This window comes from Podarcis vaucheri (genome assembly GCF_965113315.1).
Source record: "Podarcis vaucheri genome assembly, chromosome: 9".
NCBI lineage: Eukaryota > Metazoa > Chordata > Lepidosauria > Squamata > Lacertidae > Podarcis > Podarcis vaucheri.
In genome coordinates, this window is record NC_138767.1 from 14,107,591 (window position 1) to 14,133,281 (window position 25,691).

The 25,691-nt window shown below is 43.8% G+C and overlaps 2 protein-coding genes and 1 long non-coding RNA gene across 4 annotated transcripts in view; 2 read left to right on the forward strand and 1 right to left on the reverse strand.

Annotated features, from left to right (window-relative positions):
• Nucleotides 1-25,691, forward strand: part of LOC309540187 — a 194,202-nt gene that overhangs the window by 159,698 nt on the left and 8,813 nt on the right. The window lies entirely within an intron of this gene.
• Nucleotides 1,496-11,972, forward strand: COPS4 (COP9 signalosome subunit 4). Of its 2 annotated transcripts, none has more exons than XM_082236584.1 (10): nucleotides 1,496-1,655; nucleotides 3,218-3,297; nucleotides 3,960-4,111; nucleotides 5,166-5,269; nucleotides 6,119-6,272; nucleotides 8,402-8,552; nucleotides 9,407-9,577; nucleotides 10,328-10,455; nucleotides 10,834-10,918; nucleotides 11,575-11,972. In XM_082236584.1, the coding sequence occupies exons 1-10, from the start codon at nucleotides 1,582-1,584 to the stop codon at nucleotides 11,706-11,708; spliced, it is 1,233 nt and encodes a 410-aa protein (XP_082092710.1). In that variant the 5' UTR covers nucleotides 1,496-1,581; the 3' UTR covers nucleotides 11,709-11,972. The 2 variants fall into 2 exon arrangements, with proteins under 2 accessions (XP_082092710.1, XP_082092711.1); XM_082236585.1 differs by having other exon boundaries at nucleotides 10,340-10,455.
• Nucleotides 13,211-25,346, reverse strand: PLAC8 (placenta associated 8). The gene is made up of 4 exons (XM_082237501.1): nucleotides 25,222-25,346; nucleotides 17,020-17,148; nucleotides 15,220-15,344; nucleotides 13,211-13,860 (listed from the first exon to the last, which is right to left on the reverse strand). Exons 2-4 carry the CDS (start codon nucleotides 17,129-17,131, stop codon nucleotides 13,756-13,758), a joined length of 342 nt encoding a protein of 113 aa, XP_082093627.1. The 5' UTR covers nucleotides 17,132-17,148; nucleotides 25,222-25,346; the 3' UTR covers nucleotides 13,211-13,755.

Genomic DNA, 25,691 nt, shown 5'->3' on the forward strand with positions numbered 1-25,691 from the left:
CATTTTCTTACGAATCAAATAGAAAAGCTACTTTGTATTATTGAACATCAGTCAAGCCACAGGCCAGCAATCTTTGACAGTTCACCAATAACAGCTTGCTCTTTACACCATTCAACGCCCAGGTCTGATAAGATTGTAAGGCAAGAGACGAGGCCAACGACTTCCCATACAATAAACACAGGGAACTCAGCTGACTGCCATAAAGATTAAAGTCCCTGTTAAACTGTGGTTTCCTGTGAGAAAGAGAGGGGTGCTTGAGGCCAGCTATTCTGCTCCTGTTTCAGCAACAGAGCAAAACACTTCCACTTGCGTTAAATTCTGGACAAATAAATATCCGTGATTGGGAATTGTAAAGTTTTTGCCCTGCTCTACGATACGCCAAAAGCAGACCTCCTTGAGCAGCAGCCATCGGACTGAAGAAGGAGATCGAACTCGTTATTTCAAAACGAGACTCTTCTTTCCCTTTCTTGCTCTTATTTATTGAATTTGTTAGTCGCTTCTGCCCAGTCTTTACCCAGGACTTACAACTCGCAGCCTCAACCCTGGCCACCAGCCCACCCACCCCGCTTTTGGGGCAAATCCCTACTCCCCGCGGCCTTCCTTGACAGAAGAATGAGAAGCAATTCGAAAATAAAACAACGAAGCCTCCTCCCTCGTTCCTGGAGGCACCGGCTCGTCGCGGCTCCGAGGCCGAAATATTACCCCGGGGCTTCCGCGCAGCTCCTGCCGGGCCTAAAACCTCCTACCTCCGCCGAGGGGTCACTGACAGATAGATGACAATTAAAAATATTATAATCCTGAGGGGAGGCGGAGGAGGAGGGAGAAGGGCCGGTACTGAGCCTCCCTTCCCGACAGGCGCCCACCCCACAAGCCGGCCAGACTCGTCCTGTCAGCGAAGGGAGAAGGAGGCGGCCGGTGGGTCCCCCGCCTCAAGCGCCTCAGGGCTGCGCCGCTTCTCCCTTGCTTCCCCTCAGGCGACCCGCCCCCCGCTCGGCCCGCCTAGCGCTCACCTGCGCCCGCCGCTTCACATCGGTCTCTTCCACCCCCCGCGCCGGCCCCACCGTAATGACAACGCCGCCCGCGCGCTCCCGGGCTCGCTCCCGCGCGCGGCCGGCTGGTCGCCGTGACAGCGGCGGCTGCTCGCGGCGGCGGCAACAGCAGCAGCAGCTGCGGCAGGTTCCGCGTTTGTTCAAAATCACGCGCCCAGCGCCATTCCGCCGCCGCCGCATCCCATAATAGCTCGGGCAGCGGCGCCCTGGCAACCGGCGCCGCGTCACCGGCGCCAAACAGCCAACCAACCCGCGAGCCCGCCCTCTCCCTCTCTCTTTCTCGCGCCGCGCTGGTTTCTCCCGCCTTCCCTCCTCAAAGCGCGCTCCACTTCCGCTCAGGCTCCCTCCTCCTCCTCCTCCCCTTTCGGCGCTTCCGGGATCCGTGACGTCACGCCGCAAAGCCGTTGGCTCCGTATGGATACGCGGCTGCGTCGCCGTCTCTAGCGTAGAGGCGTCTCGCGCCGGAGGAGGCGGAGTCGGGGGCGCTGTGTTTCCCCTCACAGGTTGTGGGCGGGAAGGGGGAGGATCCAAAATGGCGGCGGCTGTGAGGCAGGAGCTGACCCAGCTCATGAGCTCGAGCGGCTCCCACAAGGACCTGGCCGGGAAGTGAGCGGCTCCTTTTCCCCCTCCCTTCTCATAATGAAATTTCATAATATTGTATTATTTTACTGTTGTTAGCCGCTCTGAGCCCTGCTTCGGCCGGGGAGGGCGGGATATAAATAAAATATTATTTATTTTATTATTTATTATTCTCCCTCCCCTTCTCCCGTAGCAGCCAGTGCCGAGTCTGACAAGGGTTGCGGGGTGGGGAGAGGAGGAAGCGGAGCAGGCAGGAGCATCTCTTGGCTTAGGGAGGCCTGCCCTCCTCTCAGGTCATGTTCTGGATCTGCATGGCGCTGGTTCGGTTCCCTCCGTGTTCTCTTGCGCCTTGTGGATCTAGGGCGATCTTTATGGAAAAGAAGTAGTGTGGGTTAAGAACATTAATCGGTAGCTGTCAACATTAATTTGGTAACAGCAACAGCAGTGGTTCCTCGCACCAGTTCCTGGGATTTTAGCAGAAATATATTCGAAACCGTAGAAACGAGCCAGCGGTGCTTCCCCATCTAATTCGAATCTATTATCTATTTCCGGCATGGCCAAACCTGGCCCTCCAGCTGTTTTGGGACTACAATTCCCATCATCCCTGACCACTGGTCCCGTTAGCTAGGGATGATGGGAGTTGTAGTCCCAAAAATACAGCTGGAGGGCCAAGTTTGGCCATGCCTGATCTATTTATTCGGTGTGTTTCTATGCAGCTTTTCAGGTGGACCTTATAAGAGCAGTTTATGTAAGATTATTACAGCTCTATGGGGTGTTGGGAGACAGGCTCCTTCTAGGGTTGTTTGTCCATCTTTGGTCCCCAACCCTGCACTCAGTTCTCACCTGTGGCTCCTAGATTGGGGGGGGGTGTCTTGTCATCTGAGTAGCCCAGGACCTCCAAACACACTGCCCAGGCTTACACCCTGTGAGGTCACTTTGGAGCTGCTAAAGCAGTGGTTTGTCTCTCAAGACGGATGCCAACAACACAGACTTCCAGGATTCAATTTAGTATCCTAAACCACAGGAGATTGCACTCACAAGAGTTGGAAAGGCAGGATAATATGGGATTAATGATGTCGAAAATACAAGTATACCCAGCTTTTGCCTGATGCTGTTTGGCTGTTTTTTTGATTGCTCATTGTATCTCAGCATAATGATGTGCATTCACACTCACTTTTGCATAACATTGTACTCTTGTGTTTTATTAGAGTTAATGCAAGAAAAGGTGAAAAGAGGATGATAGTCTTCTCTTTCTGCAAAAGGAATTGTCAAATTGTGTCCTCATTTCTATGACTAGCCATTTCATTGCAGTGGGAAAGCACCAGAACTGTTAGATCTCAGGATTTCCATTGAAATGCAAAGTATGGCATGTACATACTCTAAAATGGTTTTGAGAAGAATGGCATTCTAAAATATCATGCGTATTGTCCCTGCATGCACAAGATGTAAAGCTAATTTTAAAAATACACCAATATTTAGCAACATAGGAAGCTATAATAAGTCAGACTGCTAGTCCATCTAGCTTAGAATTAGCTCTGTATTCGATGATATTTAAACCTTAACTCTTTTTTTTTACTGCATTCTGGCAGGTATCGTCAGATATTGGAAAAAGCAATTCAGCTCTCAGGAGTGGAACAATTAGAGGCATTAAAAGCCTTTGTAGAAGCAAGTGAGTTTAATTATCAGTTTTCATGAATTGCTGAATGACAGCTTTGTACTAAGTATTTAATTGCAATCGGAAAAAATGAATGGTCTTAGAAATCTTTGTACATTGAAACAGGCATCAATATAGCACTGGGGATTTGGTAGGGAAAAGGTTGAGGTGTCGTTTTTAAGCATGAATACTTTGACATAAATTTCATCAAAATCAGTGGGATATTCTGAATAAACATTTCTAGGCTGTAGGAGGGTTGTTATCTCATAATCCTGTTATCCAAGGTTATGGTCTTTGCAAAATGTTAATACTAGTATAATTATTTTGGCATCCTATCATAAAACTGTGCTGTGGTGAAACAATGAATGGGTTGTGCCCGTGCAGGGTCAGCATTCCCCCCCCCCCCCACTTCTGTGCCATGCAACTCATATTCCACATTTCACAATGGTGACTCCGAGCCTTTTCATTATGATAGCACAGCAACTGAGTTGCAAACAGATGCTATGTCAGTGTAACAGTTTTATGCCCAGGCTCTTATGAGCTGGTACAGCTGCCTAAAAGTTTGAGTTGGAAACAGGGGCCTTAACAATGGTTATAGACTGAATGCTCACTAAAATGACGGGCCTAATGACAATGTATAGCCTGACTTTCTTTCCACCTTGTGTCTCTTAAACCAGTGGTCAATGAAAACGTCAGTTTAGTGATTTCACGCCAGTTGTTGACAGACTTCTGTACCCATCTTCCAAGTCTTCCTGATGGCACAGCCAAAGAAATCTACCATTTCACCTTGGAAAAGATCCAACCTCGTGTAATTTCATTTGAGGAGCAGGTAAGAGCAAGATGGTGATCAAATTTCAATCCCAACCTTCCTCCCAAAGGAGCCCAGGGCAGGAAACATCAAAGTGATTTAAAAATACAATTAAAAATAAAATAAAAACATTTTCAAACATGTGAAACAGACACATGCCCTCCGCTAATAAGGTTGTCAAAAGCAGTACGTTTCAAAAGCCTGGGTAAACAACTATTTAAATTCCTCCAAAAGGAAACATAATGAAAAAGACAGAAACACCTCACCAGGAAGGACATCCCAAAGATGGGTAATTGTCTCCAAGAAGGCTCTGGCAAACCAGTCAGATAAAGAGAAGAGTATATTGAAATATTTTCAGTACAGTGATACCTCGGTTTACGAACTTAATCCATTCTGGAAGTCCGTTCTTAAACCGAAACCATTCTTAAACCGAGGCACACTTTCCCTAATGAGGCCTTCCGCCGCCAGTGCCCTTCCACCATTCGGATTCCATTCTTAGACTGAGGTAAAGTTTGCAAACTGGGACACTACTTCCTGTTTTGCGGAGTTCTTAAACCGAATCGTTCTTAAACAGGACTGTTCTAAAACTGAGGTACCACTGTACTGTACTCTAAAATATAATAGATATCACTGGCATATGATAAGCCTTGCCAAAAGGACAGCAAGGAAAAGATGCCCCAAGTCAATTTGTTCCAATAATGAATACAGACTATTCAGTTTTGTTCATCCTGGCATACTTTGCTGACTTTATTAAAACAGTCATTAATTGAAGGTAGTTTTGTTTGCCCTGTAGTTTCCTGCAGCTTGTAAAATTTGTACCAAATTCTACACCACAAATTTTGCTTCTACCCTGGAATAACTCAAAACAAAAATCACTACGCTTCTTGGCAGTTTGTATCCTAATACATCCCTCATATGCATTTGATTGAGAAGTATATTTAAAGATATTGTAGATCATGTAAAATCAGATTATTGTCAAATGGGCAAAAGGAAACAGATAATATAAAGGATATTAGAAAGTGGATCAATTTGATAACTTGATTGCATTATAATTTTATGTCCTCATTCTTCCCAGGTTGCTTCTATAAGACAACATCTTGCATCAATTTATGAGAAAGAAGAAGACTGGCGGAATGCAGCACAAGTATTGGTGGGGATTCCTTTGGAAACAGGACAGAAGTAAATAGTTGTTAGGAAACCTGACATTTTTTCTTCATACATTGTATATCCTTTTGTAGTACAAATGCTTCATTTGGGTATATTCTGGATCTGTTTCCTTGACTTTTCAATAGCTTTGGCTTCTCTGATTGTTCTGTGACAGTTGCACATACTATTTTGATAGATCAGTGATCCACCTGGAAACTTTTTCCGTGGGGAACTCATAACCATTTAGTGCTACTCACATTGTAGTTATAATCTTTAGAGCACAGTTCTATTTTTGGTTTCAGTAACCTTTACTTTTTATTTTTGCACTTATTTTTGATTTAGATCCAAGTGTCTTCTGTGGAGCAGTGCATAGAGTTGAGCTGTTTTTTTCCTTACAAGAGACTGCCATGGACCTTGTTGCTAGCTTCCATCAAATAGTGTATTGCATTATGATGAGTAGTCAACGTGCCCTACAAGTTTTAGGACTACAAGTCCCATAATCCCTGAGGGTTGATGGGAATTGTCGTCCACAGCATATAGAAGGGCCCCACATTGAATGCATTTGCATTAAGACAGTGGGTGGTATTAAAGTAGGCCTACTGACATTAATGGGCCTACTGTGAGTAAAGCCTTATGACTATTACCATTCAAAATTAACCAATAAATTACATTTCCATACCCTCTTGCGGGGGGGGGGGTTGCCATTGAGTATCCTGCTTCTCCATTTCTCTGGGGAGACACAGCCTATCCTTCCTTTCAGCCAGAGTTGGCTGGTGGCAAACATTATACAGCGTGTAGTATTACTGTAAGTATGTTTGCAAAACTCTTATGATGCAAATGAACTGAGGTTTCAATAGTGTATTTTTCCCCTTTCTATTCAAGGCAATACAATGTAGATTATAAATTGGAGACTTACCTAAAAATTGCCCGACTGTACCTGGAGGATGACGATCCCGTTCAGGCTGAGGCTTACATCAACAGAGCATCACTTCTTCAGAATGAATCAACCAATGAACAGTTACAAATTCACTATAAGGTGAAATACTAACATTCTTGTTTTGAGTGAAATGAAATAACATATTGCTTAAAAGTTTTATCATTATATTTTTGCATATACACCTGTTCCTCATTTGCTGACCTCAAGGTTGCTACCCTTGTAGTTGCAAATCAGGATAAATAAAAAGTGAGGCCATCTGTTAACTAAATGTCATCTTCAAACTCTGCAATTTTCACCATTTTTTAATGTGAAATCTGATTATGGTCTCCAAGATTGCTTTTTTAAGTTATCAGCTTAAATGATGAGGAAGGCATTTACAGCTTTGAGATTCCAAACTATGCCCACAACATATTTTGATGGGAGATAGCCATAGTATCTGTAAATCACTGGGGCTAGGGAGAGATGGAAAGCATTGTTCATTACATACTATATTGCTCCCTGTATAATTCTCCTAGGGATACATTTCTCAAAGGACTTCTTCAGAGAATTCCCTTCCTGAATAGTAGGGAGGACATTCATTATTTGTTGGTGGATGGGGATAAACAGACTACCTGAACGGCGCCCATGTTTGCCTTAGCAGCCCATTGGATTAAAGAGAATTTCATTATGTAACATGGGATCCTGTCTGGTGGTGACCACTTACACTAAAATGTACTCCAGTACAGTTCATATTAAGGATGCGGATGGTGCTGTGTGTTAAACCACAGAGCCTTGGGCTTGCCAATCAGAAGGTCGGCGGTTCGAATTCCCGTGACGGGGTGAGCTCCTGTTGCTCGATCCCTGCTCCTGCCAACCTAGCAGTTCGAAAGCACAAAGTGCAAGTAGATAAATAGGTACCGCTCTGGCGGGAAGGTAAACGGCGTTTCCGTGCACTGCTCTGGTTCGCCAGAAGCGGCTTAGTCATGCTGGCCACATGACCCGGAAGCTGTACTCCGGCTCCCTCGGCCAATACAGTGGTGCCTCGCAAGACGAAAAGAATCCGTTCTGTGATTCTCTTCGTCTAGCGGTTTTTTCGTCTTGCAAAGCAAGCCCATTGACGGATTAGCGCTATTAGCGGCTTTTATCGGCTTATCGGATCAGCTGATAAGCGGCTTAGCAGCTTAGAAAAAGTGGGGAAGGGGGGAAAACCCGCAGGAACTCGCAAAACATTTTCGTCTTGCGAAGCAAGCCCATAGGAGATTCGTTTTGCGAAACACCTCCAAAACGGAAAACTCTTTCGTCTAGCGAGTTTTCCGTCTTGTGAGGCATTCGTCTTGCGGGGCACCACTGTAAAGCGAGATGAGCGCCACAACCCCAGAGTCAGTCACGACTGGACCTAATGATCAGGGGTCCCTTTACCTTTACCTTTACAGTTCATATTACTGCATTTTTGTGATGACCAGTGGTGTTTAATGCCTGACTGGAAGGCCAAACAGTTGAAAGCACACAATAACCTAGTTCTTGTGTGACTTTTCTATGATTTGAACATGTAACATATAATGAATGATTTTAGAATGTTGTTTATGTTGTACTTTTGTACTGTTTTATTGTTGTTAGCCGCCCTGAGCCCGGCTTCGGCTGGGGAGGGCGGGATATAAATAAAATTTATTATTATTATTATTATTATTATTAGATTGCAAGTCATTCCATGCTCTGTACCCCTCCAGGCTCTACCTAGTTTTTCCAAGGGCCACTTTGGTGGAGCAGTGAGCTTGATGCACCCAACTCCCCAAAGTGTCCTGCTTCAAAGTCCCAGCACCACAACCTCTACTCTTTTCACATCCCTCTTGAACTGACAGGTTATTTGGAGTAGGGGCTGTGGTCCTGCTACTTCCCGAGATACAGATTTGGCCTACCAGTTGCTATCCTCTCATTCCCCCTCCTTTGGTAATTCTTCACAGAACTCTAACCCAATGGTTGCCATCAATTTGATTTGAACTCATTTTATAATGAATTGATTTTAGAATGCTGTATTATTTTACTGTTGTTAGCCGCTCTGAGCCCAGCTTTGTCTGGGGAGGGCAGGATATAAATAAATTATTATTATTATTATTATTATTATTATTATTATTATTATGACCTGTAGTATGAAAATTGATGTTGCATGAAAAGTCGGAACCCTCAAATATTATTACTGGATTTAATAGGTAACATAGTGAGCAACTGTATGGTTTTTTCCCCTGTTTCAGGTGTGCTATGCTCGCGTTCTTGACTACCGAAGGAAGTTCATTGAAGCTGCCCAGAGGTATAATGAGCTTTCTTACAAGAGCATAGTCCACGAAAGTGAGAGACTTGAGGCACTGAAACATGCCTTGCATTGCACAATCTTGGCATCAGCAGGTAAAGCAACACTTGATGGCTGACTTCTATATATGCAATTTTCATTTTAGTCTTTGGGATTATATATATGATCCTGTTCTGCAAGGGGTGGGGGAGCTCTACTCTAAAGCAGTATGCATGTTATGCTTCCAAAAAACAAAATTTCTCCATAAGCTGCCACAGGTTGTCTGCCCTGTGTCACTGGAATGTTTCATGTACGGTTTCATGTTAATGATTATGATTACGGAAACCAAATCATCTTGGTGGTGTAGCATTCTAGAAGCAGAAACTGCAGTTTGTTTCCATAGAAAGGATCTAGCTGCTAAAGCAATCTGCACCTAGCAGGTATAATTTGAAAAGTCATCAAGTATTAACAGTTGAGTGCTGTGGGCAGGCAGGAAGAAATTAATAATAATAATAATAATAATAAATTTATTATTTATACCCCGCACATCTGGCTGGGCTTCCCCAGCCACTCTGGACAGCTTCCAAAAGAATATTAAAATACTATAATACATCAAACATTAAAAGCTTCCCGAAACAGGGCTGCCTTCAGATGTCTTCTAAAAGCCTGGTAGTTGTTGTTCTCTTTGACATCTGGTGGGAGGGTGTTCCACAGGGAAGGTGCCACTACTGAGAAGGCCCTCTGCCTGGTTCCCTGTAACTTTGCTTCTCGCAGTGAGGGAACCGCCAGAAGGCCCTCGGTGCTGGACCTCAGTGTCCAGGTAGAACGATGGGGGTGGAGACGCTCCTTCAGATATACTGGACCATTTGCTACTGGCTCGCAAAAAGGCAGCTGAGAAAATGCATTGAAATAGAAGTGAACAGTACTGAATTGAGATGTCCCAGTTCACGGTATTCTTACTATTTTTCAGGACAGCAGCGTTCCCGTATGTTAGCTACTCTCTTCAAGGATGAAAGATGCCAGCAGCTTGCGGCCTATGGGATACTGGAGAAAATGTATCTAGACAGAATTATCAGAGGGAACCAATTGCAAGAATTTGCTGCAATGCTCATGCCACACCAAAAAGCAACAACAGCTGATGGTACTTGGGTCTCTTAAAGTGCGGGTGTACCCTGTTCTGATGGGCACTCAGACATTGTTCCTTTCTGTATATACCCTTTCAAAATGAGCATTGTTGCACTTTGGGTCAGCTTTAGTAATCATTTACATTGGGTCTTTATATCCTTTTATACTCCAGTGTTTGGCACAAATAACCTAGTTCCATGAAATTTCCAATCCATTGTTTCCTAAAATATGGTATGTGTATCCCTGGTCATACATGAAAGTTTTCAAAGTGTACACAGTAGAATTTTTAAATTTTACTTTATGTTTTCTGCAGTTAAAAAAGGCTAATTCAAAGATAAAGTAGTAGTATTTTCAACCAAGAAGGAGTACTCCAGTAAGATAGAACACTCAAAAGGGGCATGCAATTATTGTAAGTTTGGGAAACGCTGCTCTAATCTCCTTAGCCATCATGTAGTACTTTGGGCTTCCATCAACATTTAGACTGAAATTTCCTTTCTGTAAGCTTGACAAAGATGCAAAAAAATATTACTCTTAGTTAAGCAGGTTTATATCCTGTTCAGCACAATGATTTAAAGCCAATAAATCATATTATGAAAGTTATAATAATATCATAATAATGTAAGCCAATTTCTTTTCTACCTTTATTACGGAGCAGTATTGATGGAACAGAAATTGAGGACTGCATATGCTACATACAGGTTTTTTAAATTATATTTGACTTGTAGCCAAATACATGCTGAATTTCAAACTCCTAATACATTGTCAGTTTCTATTTCAGGTTCTAGTATTTTGGACAGAGCTGTCATTGAGCATAATTTGTTATCTGCAAGCAAACTGTATAATAATATTACCTTTGAAGAACTTGGAGCATTATTAGAAATTCCTGCAGCCAAGGTATATAGACTTGTGTACTGTTTGCTTTTGTTTTGTTCAAACTAAGCTAGTTTTAATAATGTCTAGTTTGATGAAGAACTAGTTCGCTCTTCTGCTTAAAGCAGATGCGTTCAAAAAGAAAGGAACAAAAAATGATTGATTCTGGTATAAGATGATGATTTATTAAATTTCTGTACTGTCTATAAGGGATGCAGGTGGCGCTGTGGGTTAAACCACAGTATAATCAACAGTTGCAAAGGTCTCCTGCAGAATAAATTGACCTATATAACTTTTCTCTACCACCGACACACCTATGTACATATACATGTGGCAAAAACCATATCAGGAGTGGGCTTCTGTTTATTAAAAGTAGATGTCCTTTTGGGTTTTGTTTTTCAGGCGGAAAAGATAGCATCCCAGATGATAACAGAGGGTCGCATGAATGGATTTATTGATCAGATAGATGGAATTGTTCACTTTGAAAGTAAGTTAAGGTCTAGCCTGTTGTTCTTGCTTTAGGTGCGGTTGAAGCACATGTAATGCAAAAGCAAAATATTTTAGCCTGGTGTACAATCAACATGGGGCGCGGGTGGCGCTGTGGATTAAACCACAGAGCCTAGGGCTTGCCGATCAGAAGGTCAGTGGTTCGAATCCCTGCAACAGGGTGAGCTCACGTTGCTCAATCCCAGCTCCTGCCAACCTAGCAGTTTGAAAGCACGTCAAAGTGCAAGTAGATAAATAGGTACTGCTTCGGCGGGAAGGTAAACGGCATTTCCGTGCACTGCTCTGGTTTGCCAGAAGTGGCTTAGTCATGCTGGCCACATGACCCGGAAGCTGTATGCAGGCTCCCTCGGCCAATAAAGCAAGATGAGCGCCCAACCCCAGAGTTGTCTGCAACTGGACCTAATGGTCAGGGGTCCCTTTACCTTTTACAATCAACATATGACAAAGTGGTGATTCTCGCTGTAGCCACCAGATGGAAGTAGTGTCCGTGCAATAGTTTGAATTCCTGTATTCCAAAATACCTGTATCTGCAGACCTGCTAACAGAAAATTTGCTTATGCAGCAAATGAATAATGGCAGGAAATTTAATAGAAACAAGCAATGAATGCAAGAATGAATTATTCTATTGTCTTTTAGCTCGTGAAGCCTTGCCGACGTGGGACAAACAAATTCAGTCTCTCTGCTTCCAAGTTAACAACCTTTTGGAGAAGATTAGTCAGACTGCCCCAGAATGGACAGCACAGGCAATGGAAGCTCAGATGGCTCAGTAGACTTTCATTTCCCCCCTGTTCTGTAGAGATTGTTTATTTTCATCTAAAAATGTGAAGCTCACATAAGAACTTACGACTTTGGCTCAACTTCTGCTAGAACCCTATCTAGACAAAGGTGTAGATGTGTGTATATTATGTTTAAAACCCCAAAGGTTTATCTTAAAGGTATTGTAGTACAACACAGACATTAAGCTGTTTAAAAAATAACTGAATGGAATACAAGATGTTTTTTAAGTTTTGCATTAAAATTTCAGTTGTTTCGTGGCCTTGTGAATATTTGTGTGTGTGCGTTGGAAACTGAAGTGCCATATTCTATTTCGCTGTAGTTATTCCAATAAAGGCAGGCTAGAAGTTAATCAGATTCACTATCTTCAGTTGTCATTAGCTGCATCCTATCCTCCCCACAGAACTTCCATCAGGATAATTGATTTCTTGTGTTGAATTTACAATATGTGGAGCTGTTTGTTAAACCTTTGAAGGCTTTCATCCTTTGTTTATTATACGTATATATTGGCTCTCTGTATACAGAGCAAAGAGAAAACTAGTACAAGGAAGTTGCCATCCACTCTAGCCAAATATGTGTGGATGGGAGTGGATCTGGTGCCTAAACCTGTATGAGCAATGTCTAGTGAAACTAAGGGACAAGGGGAGAGGAATAGTTATAGTGGGAAAATGTTTATTGACATCAGTTATGCAAAAACCATGTAAATCAATATAGTTCATGTGAATCTTAGAACTTGGCTATCCTGGGTTAAACCAGAGCCTAGGACTTGCTCGTCGGAAGCTCGGCGGTTCAAATCCCCGCGACGGGGTGAGCTCCCATCACTCGGTCCCTGCTCCTGCCAACCTAGCAGTTCGAAAGCACAAAGTGCAAGCAGATAAATAGGTACTGCTCTGGTGGGAAGGTAAACGGCGTTTCCGTGTGCTGCTCTGGTTCGCCAGAAGCAGCTTAGTCATGATGGCCACATGACCCGGCAGCTGTACGCCGGCTCCCTCGGCCAATAAAGCGAGATGAGCACCACAACCCCAGAGTCAGTCACTACTACCCAATGGTCGTGGGGTCCCTTTACCTTTATCCCAATGCATAATTTTGAGTTTTCATACAATTTGGGTATTCAGGTATGATCAGGGTATTCAGCTTCATATGAGAACTCTATACTACCCCTTCTCAGGTGTCCACTTAGTTTACTATAAAGAAAAGGAGAATTAATTCTTTTCTCTCCCCATCTCAAATTTATAATGGTAGTTTTATGTTATTGGGGTGTAACCAGAGACAGGAAGTGCAGATGAGAATCTCACAGACACAGCATTCAAAGCTAGTTTATTCTGATCTTATGTTTATATTCTTCCAAAGGTCATTTTAAGGTTCACCATGTAGTTACTGGATGATATGAAATTCTGGTGTCCCACTTGTTCAGAAAACTTCCACATATACAAATGGGCTTCGCCTTCTTTGTCCCAGTCCCCTCCACGCACCCCAAAAAGAGAGAGTTGGAAAAGGATTTATAGCAGATTTCCTGTTTATTCAGATGGTCACATTCTAGAGAGATGGAACAAGTCAAATAATATCCCAGTCTTCTTGAAGGTATTGCAGACTTTCAAGATCCACAGAACTCTTCCTGGAGCTAAATTAGTATTTAGAGCATGAAGAGTTAGAAAAGGCGGCTGTGTGTGAACTTCATGTTTTACTCTGCAAGATGTGTGTTAGGGTGAAGATCAAGAAAAACATCTTTTACACATGCGCTGTTGGTACTTAATTGACATAACTGAATCAGGAAATCAGAAGGTGAGACAAGCACAAAAGGGAACACCTACTACTATGATTTGGAAAGACTGCTGTTGCTCCTTATACACTAATTCAAATACATGCAGGTGTGGAATAATTGGAAGGGCAAGAAACTGGATTAACAGCTGAAAAACACTTAGATTTGTATAAGCCCACAGGTTACCTGTGTGATTTTAGAAGCTTTTTTAAAAATTCACATTACCGCTTAACATGAGCAACAACTAAATTGAACTATAAATGCCATCAAAACTCTCAACTTCCCTAAAAGATTCCTTGTTCACGCCTTCTATTGATGTCTCTCTTGAGTTGGCAAAGGGCACACTGAGGGTAACAACAGAGAGTGCAGTAGTCATCGCAGATGGATCCCTGTTAAAAAGAAATGAGGCAAATAGTAGATAATATTTGGAAAAAGAAATATTAAATACAGATGAAGAGTCAACAGGCAGCTTGGGACAAACTTCACTGGGGCATATATTTAAATGCCTGTAACTGAGCCCCAAAGCCTTTTGTTTTGGAGAAAAACTGCAATTAGCAACAAAGGGCAGAAAAAGCAGGTGGAATCTACTGGGTGATCTTTGCAGCAGATTGCCCAGATAGTTTGGCTCCCAACTATTTAACAATGCTAAACACAAAGACTCCTTACCCCCCTCTAAATTAGCTGAAATTAAGAAAACTTGAAGGGAAAATGAGCTGTGACTGCATGTGGAAAGGACACCGGTCACATCCACACTCTTAAACAGTAATTACTTCCCCAAAGAATCTAGAAAGTATAGTTCAAGGGTGCTGGGAATTGCAGCTCTGTGACAAGATCTCACAACTCTCAGCACCCCTAAGAATCTACAGCCCTATTTTGAGACAGAAAAATACAGACATTTTTAAAAAATAATGAAAGGAAACTACAGTCCTTGGGATTCTTTGGGGAAAGCTAAAGTGGTGCAGTTAAGCCTGTGGCTTGTGTGCATTTAATAATAATAATAATAATAAATTTTTATTTATACCCCGCCCTCCCCAGCCAAAACCGGGCTCAGGGCGGGGTATAAATGAGCTTCACGTGTGGCAATTAAAAACAAAAAACATTAAAAGTGGGCAAGGTTCCGGGAAAAACGACTCACAATCCCACTCGCCATTGAACCCAATGTGTTTGACTATACATGGTTTTGGCTTTAGGAGCAATCTCTGGGACGTAACACCCGCATAAGTTGCAGGCTTACTGTAAAGAGCATTTAAATGTGTGGCATGCGTGTGACCTTAGTGCTCAAGTCTGGTACTAAAACTAAATGTGTAGGTGTGCTCAGAGGCACCTTATTCCTTAATTGTATAATAATGATAATGATAATAATAATAATAATAATAATAATAATAATAATTTATTTAGACCTGCTCCTGCGGCTGGGTTGCCCCTGCCACTCTGGGCAGCTTCCATCAGGTATAAAAATAATTTTTAAAATGAAACATCAATAGTAACAATCTGATCCAATATAAAAAGTCACAATGACTTTAAAATATTCAACAATCCATTAGAATCCAATAGTAAACAGTAAAATTAAACATCAGCAAATAATTAACAGTTCACACTTATCAATTACTATAAAGAATTAGTAATGAGAGTATCTACACGCACATACACGAGCTGCTATTTTGCACCTGAGGTTCTAGTAAAAATAAAACAACTCGCTGTAGATCCTTAAAACCTGGATCTGCCCTCGCCAGGCTAGCTACACTTACCGGGATCCCATACTTGGTTCGGTAGACGGACCTCATTGCCACGCTTGTGCCACAGAGGCAACATTCATTCATATCTGCGGCAACTTGGCATCCCAAACACACATAGCAAAATGTTCCACAGAGACCTAGACAGAAGAGACCATGAAGAGGGCATCACTTGGCAGAGCAGGCTGCCAGTACAAGAAAACGACAAGCCGTGGGACCGTGAACAGGCCCAAGCCACAAAAACTTTGCCAACCCCTGCCCTAGAGAATGAGATAGCCCAACCAGAAGCAATTTTACTGGGCATTGTTGGGAGTGATATAAATAGAAAGGAATAGAAGCTTTTTTATATGCAGTAACAGCAGCAAGAATATTATTGGCCCAAAAATGGAAGCAAGAAGAATTACCGACGATTGAAGAATGGAGGGTGAAGTTAATGGACTATGCAGAATTAGATAAACTAACAGGAAGGATTCGAAATCCTAAATTCACGGAAGACTGGAGTAAATTTACGGACTATTTGAAAAGTATTTGTGAAGATCAGACGATGTTTGTAGGTTTGCAAGAAGTTTTGTGAGGAATATTATTGGAAGTATTGCAAAAATGGAGAAGGGGAAGGATGATTTGTTAAGAGATGTAAAGGCAATATAAAGTTAAGAAATGCATAAGAAGTGGTTAAAACGGTGGATCATCAGAGGTGCTGATGGAAGTCTAAAAAGATTGTATAAGTGATAAGTTTTGTGGTACATTTTATAATTTATATGTTGAAATCAATAAAAATTATTTTAAAAAAGAGAGAGAATTAGATAGCCCAGTTGTTTTACTTGATACAAACCTGCTTCCTCTGTTTGGAATAATGAGCAATAGTTGGTTGACATGTCTTGCTTGACACCTGTCAAGGCAGACTGCATGTACCAGTTGCATCCCTGGCATGCAACCAGTCTGCAGTTTCATTAATGCAAGGTGCAAGGGGATTTCCAACTCAGGGGAACTCAGTTCCAGCACTTCAGGCTGGGGCCATTGCCATTAGAAGAGAACAAGGCACCAGGCAAAAACATTCTTCTTCAATATTTAATATTCTACAGTTTTTACAAGTGTTTGTGGTGGCTACTGCTTTGTTACGTCTGTTTTAAACCAGTGCTTTTTCTTTTAAAAAAAAAGTTTAGGGGTACTCTCATTTTGACTCAAGAAAACCACCATTTTATAGTTCAAACTGGGAAAAAGAAATACAGTAAATGGACAAAAGTGCAAAGATTCACAAAATCTTTAGGGCAGACATGTGCAAAGTCCCTTTTGGGGGCCTAATCCAGGCGATTTAATCCGGCCCCCAAGGTAGTACATGTAAAACCCTAAAGAAAAGCTCAGCAACTTCAATCCTACTTCAACTTTGGTCAGCCCTCACGCATGTTCACTTCATCAAATCTGGCCCTCTTTGAAAAAAGTTTGGGGGTATGCGTACTCCTGTGTCCCCCCAGAAAAAAAGCACTGGTTTTAACTATCATTGTGCTTTTATCTTGTATTTTTATCTTGTGAGCAGCCCTGAGATCTTTCAATGAAGGGTGGTATATAAATCTAATTAATAAATGAATATATATATATATATAGAGAGAGAGAGAGAGAGAGAGAGAGGACCCGATGGAGAACTCAGCCAGTGGAGAGAGAATTGTGCTTCCATAACAGCCATGATGAACAAGCTCATACTCGTTTAAGGTTTGCATTCAGCGTGCATACTGAGGCTGCCTTTCCCAACTCAACCCACTGAGTAAACCACCTTAATCTCCATGACAAAGGAGAGCTATCTGTACCATAGCTACTCACATACTCCGCAGTCACTAAAACAGTCACACAAGCCTGTCTGCCAGTAGCTCTGTTGTGATGGCTGGATAACCACAACTTGTGGCTGCTGCGTGATCACTGGCTGAGGGTTCATTTTCCAGGCTGCTGATTCTAAAGAAAAGAGAGAGAGAGTGATGTTAAAATGAACAGATCTCCATTCTGAAAATACAATAATACAAATGCAAGGAACATGTCTATGCTGTGAACTGCCCTGAGCTCTTCGGATGAAGGATGCTATACAAATTTAATAAATAAAATTGTCACTGAAATTCTACTCAATATTGATCCAGAGTAGATTCCAATGTACTGTATACCGTATGACTGTACAGCCATCTATTCCAGCAACAAAATCATCAAGTTTGCTGATGACACTACGGTGGTAGGGCTCATTTCAGGAGGGGATGAGTCCGCCTATCGGGACGAGGTGGAGCGGCTCTGTGTTTGGTGTGGGGAGAACAATCTGGCTCTTAATACGGCTAAGACCAAGGAATTGGTGGTAGATTACAGGGAAAAAAAGGCGGACATTCAGCCCTTGTATATCAACGGGGAACGGGTGGAGAGGGTGGCGGAATTCAGGTTTTTGGGAGTAGCTATCGATCAGGGTTTGACTTGGAGCGCACATACCACTGCTCTGGTGAAGAAGGCCCAGCAGAGAATTTATTTCCTCAGACTTTTAAAGAAGAACAATCTGAGTGAGAGACTGCTGGTGTCCTTCTACCGAGGCTCCATAGAGAGCATTCTTACATACTGTATTTGTGCTTGGTTCTCCAGTTCTACAGCTAGGGAGAGGAAGGTGCTCCAGAAGGTCATAACCACAGCCCAAAGGATTATTGGTCATCCTCTCCCATCTTTGGAAGAACTGTACGGTTCCCGTTGTCTTAGGAAAGCAAATAACATCCTGCAGGATTCATCTCACCCGGGACACTGTATGTTTCCACTACTGCCTTCTGGCAGAAGATATAGAAACATCAAGTCAAAGACAAATAGACTGAAAAACAGTTTCTATCCAAGAGCTGTGGCCCTTTTGAATGCTGTAACTCGTTAGTGTGACCTGGGAGTTTGATGGGTGTGGTGTGGGTGTGGCTGGAATGTGGTTTGTTTGGTTGTTGTTGTTGTCTTGCTTTTGTTGTTTTAAGGGATGGCATCCAATTTCGTTGCACTTTGTGCAATGTTGCACTTGTGTAATGACAATAAAGAATCTATCTATCTATCTATCTAGTTAGCAGAGTAAAAACTTAACACGTTGCAGGAGTCAAGTCTCCAGGGCCAGATGAACTGCATCCAAGAGTATTAAAAGAACTGGCAGATGTGATCTCAGAAACCACTGGCAGTCATCTTTGAGAATTCCTGGAGAACAGGCGAAGTCCCGGCAGACTGGAGGAGGGCAAATGTTGTCCCTATTTTCAAAAAGGGAAAAAGAGAGGACCCAAATAATTACCGCCCAGTCAGTCTGACATCAATACCAGGGAAGATTCTGGAGCAGATCATTAAGCAAACAGTCTGTGAGCACCTAGAAAGGAATGCTGTGATCACCAATAGTCAGCATGGATTTCTGAAAAATAAGTCATGTCAGACTAACCTGATCTCGTTTTTTGACAGAATTACAAGCCTGGTAGATGAAGGGAACGCAGTGGATGTAGCCTACCTTGATTTCAGCAAGGCATTTGACAAGGTGCCCCATGATATTCTTGTAAAGAAGCTGGTAAAATGCGGTCTTGACTATGCTACCACTCAGTGGATTTGTAACTGGCTGACTGACCGAACCCAAAGGGTGCTCATCAATGGTTCCTCTTCATCCTGGAGAAGAGTGACTAGTGGGGTGCCACAGGGTTCTGTCTTGGGCCCGGTCTTATTCAACATCTTTATCAACGACTTGGATGATGGACTCAAGGGCATCCTGATCAAATTTGCAGATGACACCAAACTGGGAGGGGTGGCTAACACCCCAGAGGACAGGATCACACTTCAAAACGACCTTGACAGATTAGAGAACTGGGCAAAAATAAACAAGATGAATTTTAACAGGGAGAAATGTAAAGTATTGCACTTGGGCAAAAAAAATGAGAGGCACAAATACAAGATGGGTGACACCTGGCTTGAGAGCAGTACATGTGAAAAGGATCTAGGAGTCTTGGTTGACCACAAACTTGACATGAGCCAACAGTGTGACGCAGCAGCTAAAAAAGCCAATGCAATTCTGGGCTGCATCAATAGGAGTATAGCATCTAGATCAAGGGAAGTAATAGTGCCACTGTATTCTGCTCTGGTCAGACCTCACCTGGAGTACTGTGTCCAGTTCTGGGCACCACAGTTCAAGAAGGACACTGACAAACTGGAACGTGTCCAGAGGAGGGCAACCAAAATGATCAAAGGCCTGGAAACGATGCCTTATGAGGAACGACTAAGGGAGCTGGGCATGTTTAGCCTGGAGAAGAGGAGGTTAAGGGGTGATATGATAGCCATGTTCAAATATATAAAAGGATGTCACATAGAGGAGGGAGAAAGGTTGTTTTCTGCTGCTCCAGAGAAGCGGACACGGAGCAATGGATCCAAACTACAAGAAAGAAGATTCCACCTAAACATTAGGAAGAACTTCCTGACAGTAAGAGCTGTTCGACAGTGGAATTTGCTGCCAAGGAGTGTGGTGGAGTCTCCTACTTTGGAGGTCTTTAAGCAGAGGCTTGACAACCATATGTCAGGAGTGCTCTGATGGTGTTTCCTGCTTGGCAGGGGGTTGGACTCGATGGCCCTTGTGGTCTCTTCCAACTCTATGATTCTAGGATTCTAGGATTCTAGGATTCCGCAAAAAAATAGACCCGAGACAATTAATATTTCATCCAGCAGAGCTTGACTGAAGGCTGTTACGAAAATTATCCGGGGGGGGCACATCTTTAAAGCTACCCTATTTTGCGCCGCATAGGACGCTCCGGCCCATAGGACGCACCTAGTTTTTTGAGGGGGAATAAAGGGAAAAAAAATATTTCCCCCCCAGGTGCGGGGCTGGAAGAACCAGGTCGGGGAACAGTGGGAAGGCACGCTCTGCCTCCCCGCTGTCCCCCGAGCTTGTGGGGCTGGCGATGGGGAGAAGTGCGCTGATCCCGCAACTGCAGGCAGCTCTGTGCGGCCACGGGAGCCGGGGGCAAAGCCCGCCCCGCTCCACATGGCGGCGCAGATCTGCCTGCAGTCCCGGGACTGCAGGCAGCTTTGTGCAGCCATGTGGAGCGGGGCGGGCTTTGCCCCCGGCTCCCGTGGCCGCACAGAGCTGCGCTGATCCCGGCACGGCAGGCAGCTCTGCGCCGCCATCTGGAGCAGGGCGGGACTTAGCGCCCCGCTCCCGATGGCCGTGCAGAGCTGTGCTGAGCCGGGGACTGCAGGCAGCTCTGCGCAACCCTCGGAGCCGGTCTCCCGAGGGTTGCGCAGAGCTTCCTGAAGCCTGGAGAGTGAGAGGGGTTGGTGCGCACCGACCCCTCTCACTCTCCACGCTTCAGCGAAAGCCTGCATTCGCCCCATAGGACGCACCCAGATTTCCCCTTCATTTTTGGAGGGGAAAAGGTGCGTCCTACAGGGCGAAAAATACGGTAAATATTACAAATATTATGCCTGAATGTATCCTTTCAACTGGACAGCTCAGGGAAGTTACCTAGCTTTAAAATAATATAAAATCATCTCCTTTCCCAGTTTCCTCCATTCCAAAGCTATTTTCCCCTTGAAAAAGGACTCCAGGAAGTTCCCAGAGGTGACAATTGCTGGGCTCATTGTTAGCCAAAGGAAGCCAAATCTCATCACCCGACTCGCCTCAGGCTCCAGACTTGCAAAGGAACTTCTATTGTACTTTCAGGTGGTGGGTACTTAAGACATATTTGTCTATGCTAATCTTATACCTGAGTCTTGATTCCCATGTCTGCTTATGCTAATCTTGTACCAAGGACTTGTCTGGACACGTTTGCCAAGGTTAACCCCTCCCCTTTTGTGACATAGCAATGATGTAGCAATGATGCTGTACGAACTGTATTCTGGGATTTGGTGGGAAGTTTTAAAAGTCTTTGTCACCCCATCCTCAGGGTTCAAAATTTTCTCTTTGAACCTATTGCGCAATAAACTCTTGGTCTACAGCTATTTGCTCCGGTTGGCTGGACTCCTTCCTTTATTCCGCAGGGACCCGCGGGCTCTGCCCGACGAGCTAGGTGACTGAGCAGCCTCACACCTAGATTTTTCCGTAACGCTATACAAATTTAATAAATAAAATTGGCACTGAAATTCTACTCAATATTGATCCAGAGTAGATTCTAATGTATTGTACAGTTAGCAGAGTAAAAACTTAAACGCATTGCAGGATTCCCCAAAAATAGACCAGAAGCAATTAATATTTCATCCAGCAGAGCTTGAGTGAAGGCAAATAAGCATAATGGTCACAAATATAATATAATACATTCAGGATTGGCACTGTCCATAAGAAATCCAGTTGCAGCAGACTTAACTTAAACTTACAATAACTTAAGTCTAAACCCTTAACACTATCTACGTATAGAGCACCACACCAGAAGTAAAAGAGCTGGAAAGAGAAAGTGAAACCTAGGCTTCTTTTGGCCTCTTATGATAGTCAGCATGACCTTGACGGATGATATAACAGAACTAGTTTAATCCTGCTGTACTCAGCTTCTCTGAAGGTACTCAGTGCTTTTTTCTGGGGGATGCAGGGGGATGCATGCCCCTAAACATTTTGTGAATATCTGTACTATTGTCCATTTACTCCCCCTCCCCCAATTTGAACTCTAAAATGGTGGTTTTCTTGAGTCAAAATGAGAGTACCCCTAAACATTTTTTTTTAGGGGGGAAAAAGCACTGGGCATAACCCAAACATCAGGAACTTTCTGTTTGCTTCTTTCACACAGAGAAGCTTCCAGAAGCTTCCAGAAGCTTCTTGAATTAATTAGAATAGAAAAGATCTTTGTTTTTTGATTTTGATTTTTATCGATTTGTATTGTTTGATTGCTGTTTGCTTTTCCCTTGTTTTTTCTTCTTCTTTGTCTCTTTGTTTTTCTGTAATTTTAAAATGCTTAAAAAATATCATTTAAAAAAAAGAAAAGAAAAGATCTCTACACATCTGATCAAAGCTTTCTGCACTAAGAAATGCAAAGTGAAAATGCCTGCCCCCTTCTGCCTAACCACACTACTGCTTGTAGACCAGATGTTTCCTCCCTATCTGACCCACAGATCCCCCTTCCTTTCCCCATGGCAGTTAGGCTTAAAATCGTTAGACGGTACCAGGAATGGTGCGGAAAGAGATTTGTTTAAAAAAGGTACAGCAGACCACTGGCAAAGAAGCCTAGAAAAAACAGCAAAGAGTCTTATGGCACCTTGAAGACGAATGCGTTGATTTTGTTGATTTAAGGTGTCACAAAACTCTTGCATCAGACAAACACATTTGCCTTCTCTGGAACTAGAACTAAACACTAACCGGGGACAAGTCTGAGGTGTGTTGAATGATACACCACATTAAAAGCAACTAGAGCAACAGTCTGGGCTTCACCCTTGCACATAGTTGTCAACATTTCCATTTTTTAAGGGAAATTCCCTTATTCCGAATAGGATTCCTCACAAGAAAAGGAGAAAAATGACAGCTATGCCATTGCATGGCACACCTGAAATAAGGGAGAGCACTCTTCAGCATCTTCAAGCAGAGCATGCGTTGTCACCAGTGGGAATTGGGAGAAAATAATATCAGGCATCTTTGCAGATTTGCAGTATTTATCACGTGGGTGGCAGTTCCTACTCTCCGCACTATGTGAATCTCATGATACCTGAGTGCTTAACTTGTCGCCTTTAATCTGGGGAGGGTGTCAGCCCACCATTAAGGGTGGAGTATCCAGAGTCAGGTGGCGAGGACACAGCCTTGCCCAGGCATAGGCAAACGCGGCCCTCCAGCTGTTTGGGGACTATAACTGTTTTGGGACCAGTGGTCAGGGATGATGGGAGTTGTAGTCCAGAAACATCTGGAGGGCCGAATTTGCCTAGGCCTGGCCTTGCCTCTCAGGACTCCTTGGGGCTCCCATGGGTGGGAGCACCCCAGTGGCATGCGGTCAGTGGACTAGGGGACTACACTAGTCCCCTAAATGTCCCCAGTAAATTAGAGTATTAAAGTATTAATGCCTGGCACCTTCTTCCCAAAGCCCAGGAAGGGAAGGAGACACACTGCTCCAACAGGGTCCAAGAACCCTCCCACCACCTTCCCAAAAACCGCCCACACACACACACACACACACACACACGGCTTTGGGAAGGAGACAGAAGGGCTCCAGAATCCTGTCAGAGGCCGGACGCCTCCTTCCCAAAGCCTAGGAAGCTTAGGGAGGGAGGTGTGATGCTCACATCCGCAACATCACCCAACCCCCTCTCCAAATTGCCCTTACAAGCTGGCGCCTCAGGCCCTAACTGTTCCCCTATGAAAAAATTCAGTGCACGCCCCTGAAACGCATACATTCTCCCTGATGCAGTGAGCACATGCACACTCAAGCATCTCGGTCTCCTAAGCCCCCTGACTATAAAAGCATGGGTTGTGTGTGTGGAGGGAATAACTCTGTTGCATCCATGCAGTTCTGAACTCTTTGGACTCTTCAAACTTGGATTGCTGCTTCAAGCCCAGCTCCCCTCACCCTGCCGGAGCAAAGCAGCTGCTGGGACTTCTGCTGCTCAGCTTGTTGCTCTTCTCTGCCATAATAATAATAATAATAATAATAATAATAATAATAATAATAATTTATTTATTTATTTATACCACGCCTATCTGGCTGCGTTCCCCCAGCCACTCTAGGCGGCTCCCAATCGAGTGTTAAAAACAACACAGCATTAAATATTAAAAACTTCCTTAAACAGGGCTGCCTTCAGATTTCTTTTAAAGATAAGATAGCTGCTTATTTCCTTCACATCTGAAGGGAAGGTGTTCCACAGGGCGGGCGCCACTACCGAGAAGGCCCTCTGTCTAGTTCCCTGTAACCTCACTTCTCGCAATGAGGGAACCGCCAGAAAGCCCTCAGTGCTGGATCTTAGTGTCCGGGCTGAATGATGGACGGGGGTGGAGATGCTCCTTCAGGTATACTGGACCGAGGCCGTTTAGGGCTTTAAAGGTCAGCACCAATACTTTGAATTGTGCTCGTAAATGTACTGGGAGCCAATGTAGGTCTTTCAAGGCTGGTGTTATATGGTCTCGGCGGCCGCTCCCAGTCACCAGTCTAGCTGCCGCATTCTGGATTAATTGCAGTTTCTGGGTCACCTTCAAAGGTAGCCCCACGTAGAGCGCATTGCAGTAGTCCAAGCGGGAGATAACTAGAGCATGCACCACTCTGGCGAGACAGTCTGCGGGCAGGGAGGGTATCAGCGTGCGTACCAGATGGAGCTGATAAACAGCTGCCCTGGACACAGAATTAACCTGCGCCCCCATGGACAGCTGTGAGTCCAAAATGACTCCCAGGCTGCGCACCTAGTCCTGTAGTGGCACAGTTACCCCACTCAGAACCAGGGAGTCCCCCACACCCACCTGCCCCCTGTCCCCCCAAAACAGTACTTCTGTCTTGTCAGGATTCAACCTCAATCTGTTAGCCACCATCCATCCTCAAACTGCCTCCAGACACTCACACAGCACCTTCATTGACTTCACTGGTTCTGATTTAAAAGAGAGGTAGAGCTGGGTGTCATCTGCATACTGATGAATACCCAGCCCAAACCCCCCCCCCCCCCGATGATCTCTTATTTCCTCTCAGATAAGAGCATCTATCTGAACACTAAGCCAAGATGGCCGGAACGCCCCCCAGTTATTCTCTGTTTTCCTCCATTATTGTAGAACCACCAAACCCCTTCTCAATTTTGCATACGTGCCCCTTTTCAACTGGGATGCATGAAGAAAACCGGGCAAATGAAATCCAGATATTCCTGGCTTACATCTGTCTCTTTAGGTAGTCAGTTCTGCTGCAGCATGGCATGGGCATGTTTAGACAACCTTAAGTTGAGATGCACTCTTGATAAACCTAAATTACTAGCACTGTTTACAGGTTACGTTTCCCCCTTCTTTTTCCTGGAAGGTTATGCTAATTGTTAGCTTATTGCAGCATCCATTTCCAGGAGTTCCTTCTATCAACTCATTCCTCTTTTCAAGCAAAATCAGACAGTAACGCCACACACGCCACTTACCAAGTGTTTCGAAAGCAACAGGTCCCTTCGGAGGCTGGTGTCACTATAGAGATACTTCAATTCAGCAAGTAACCTTTGTCGGTTTAAGGAAGTTGATGGCAAAAAGAAACCCACACAGTAATGAAACTGCTTTTGTTTGTTCCGCTGGGCATAATAAACTGGTATCAACTTGCAGATTGGCTACCAGGTAGTGCATTTTTTGTGTTAATAGCAAAGGTGGATCTTAGTAGATGCAAAATAAAAAAATTCCTTCCAGTAGCACCTTAAAGACCAACTAAGTTAGTTCTTGGTATGAGCTTTTGTGTGCATGCACACTTCTTCAGATACACTGAAACAGAAGTTGCCAGATCCTTCTATATAGTGAGAAGGTGGGGAGGGGTATTACTCAGAAGGGTGGTGGGAATGGGAGATTGGCAGATAGCTGAGATGAGCCTGTTGACGACTCTTAACGACTGTAATAGGTCTTACAG

Coding starts and splice junctions, on each gene's coding strand:
- PLAC8 (XM_082237501.1), bottom strand. CDS start 17,131: ATGAACCCTCAGCCAGTGATCACGCAGCAGCCACAAGTTGTGGTTATC. Junction 15,345..17,019: donor TTTTAGTGACTGCGGAGTAT/GTGAGTAGCTAT, acceptor TCTTCTGTCTAG/GTCTCTGTGGAACATTTTGC. Junction 13,861..15,219: donor GAACCAAGTATGGGATCCCG/GTAAGTGTAGCT, acceptor TCTTTTTAACAG/GGATCCATCTGCGATGACTA.
- COPS4 (XM_082236584.1), top strand. CDS start 1,582: ATGGCGGCGGCTGTGAGGCAGGAGCTGACCCAGCTCATGAGCTCGAGC. Junction 1,656..3,217: donor CACAAGGACCTGGCCGGGAA/GTGAGCGGCTCC, acceptor GCATTCTGGCAG/GTATCGTCAGATATTGGAAA. Junction 6,273..8,401: donor AGTTACAAATTCACTATAAG/GTGAAATACTAA, acceptor CCCCTGTTTCAG/GTGTGCTATGCTCGCGTTCT.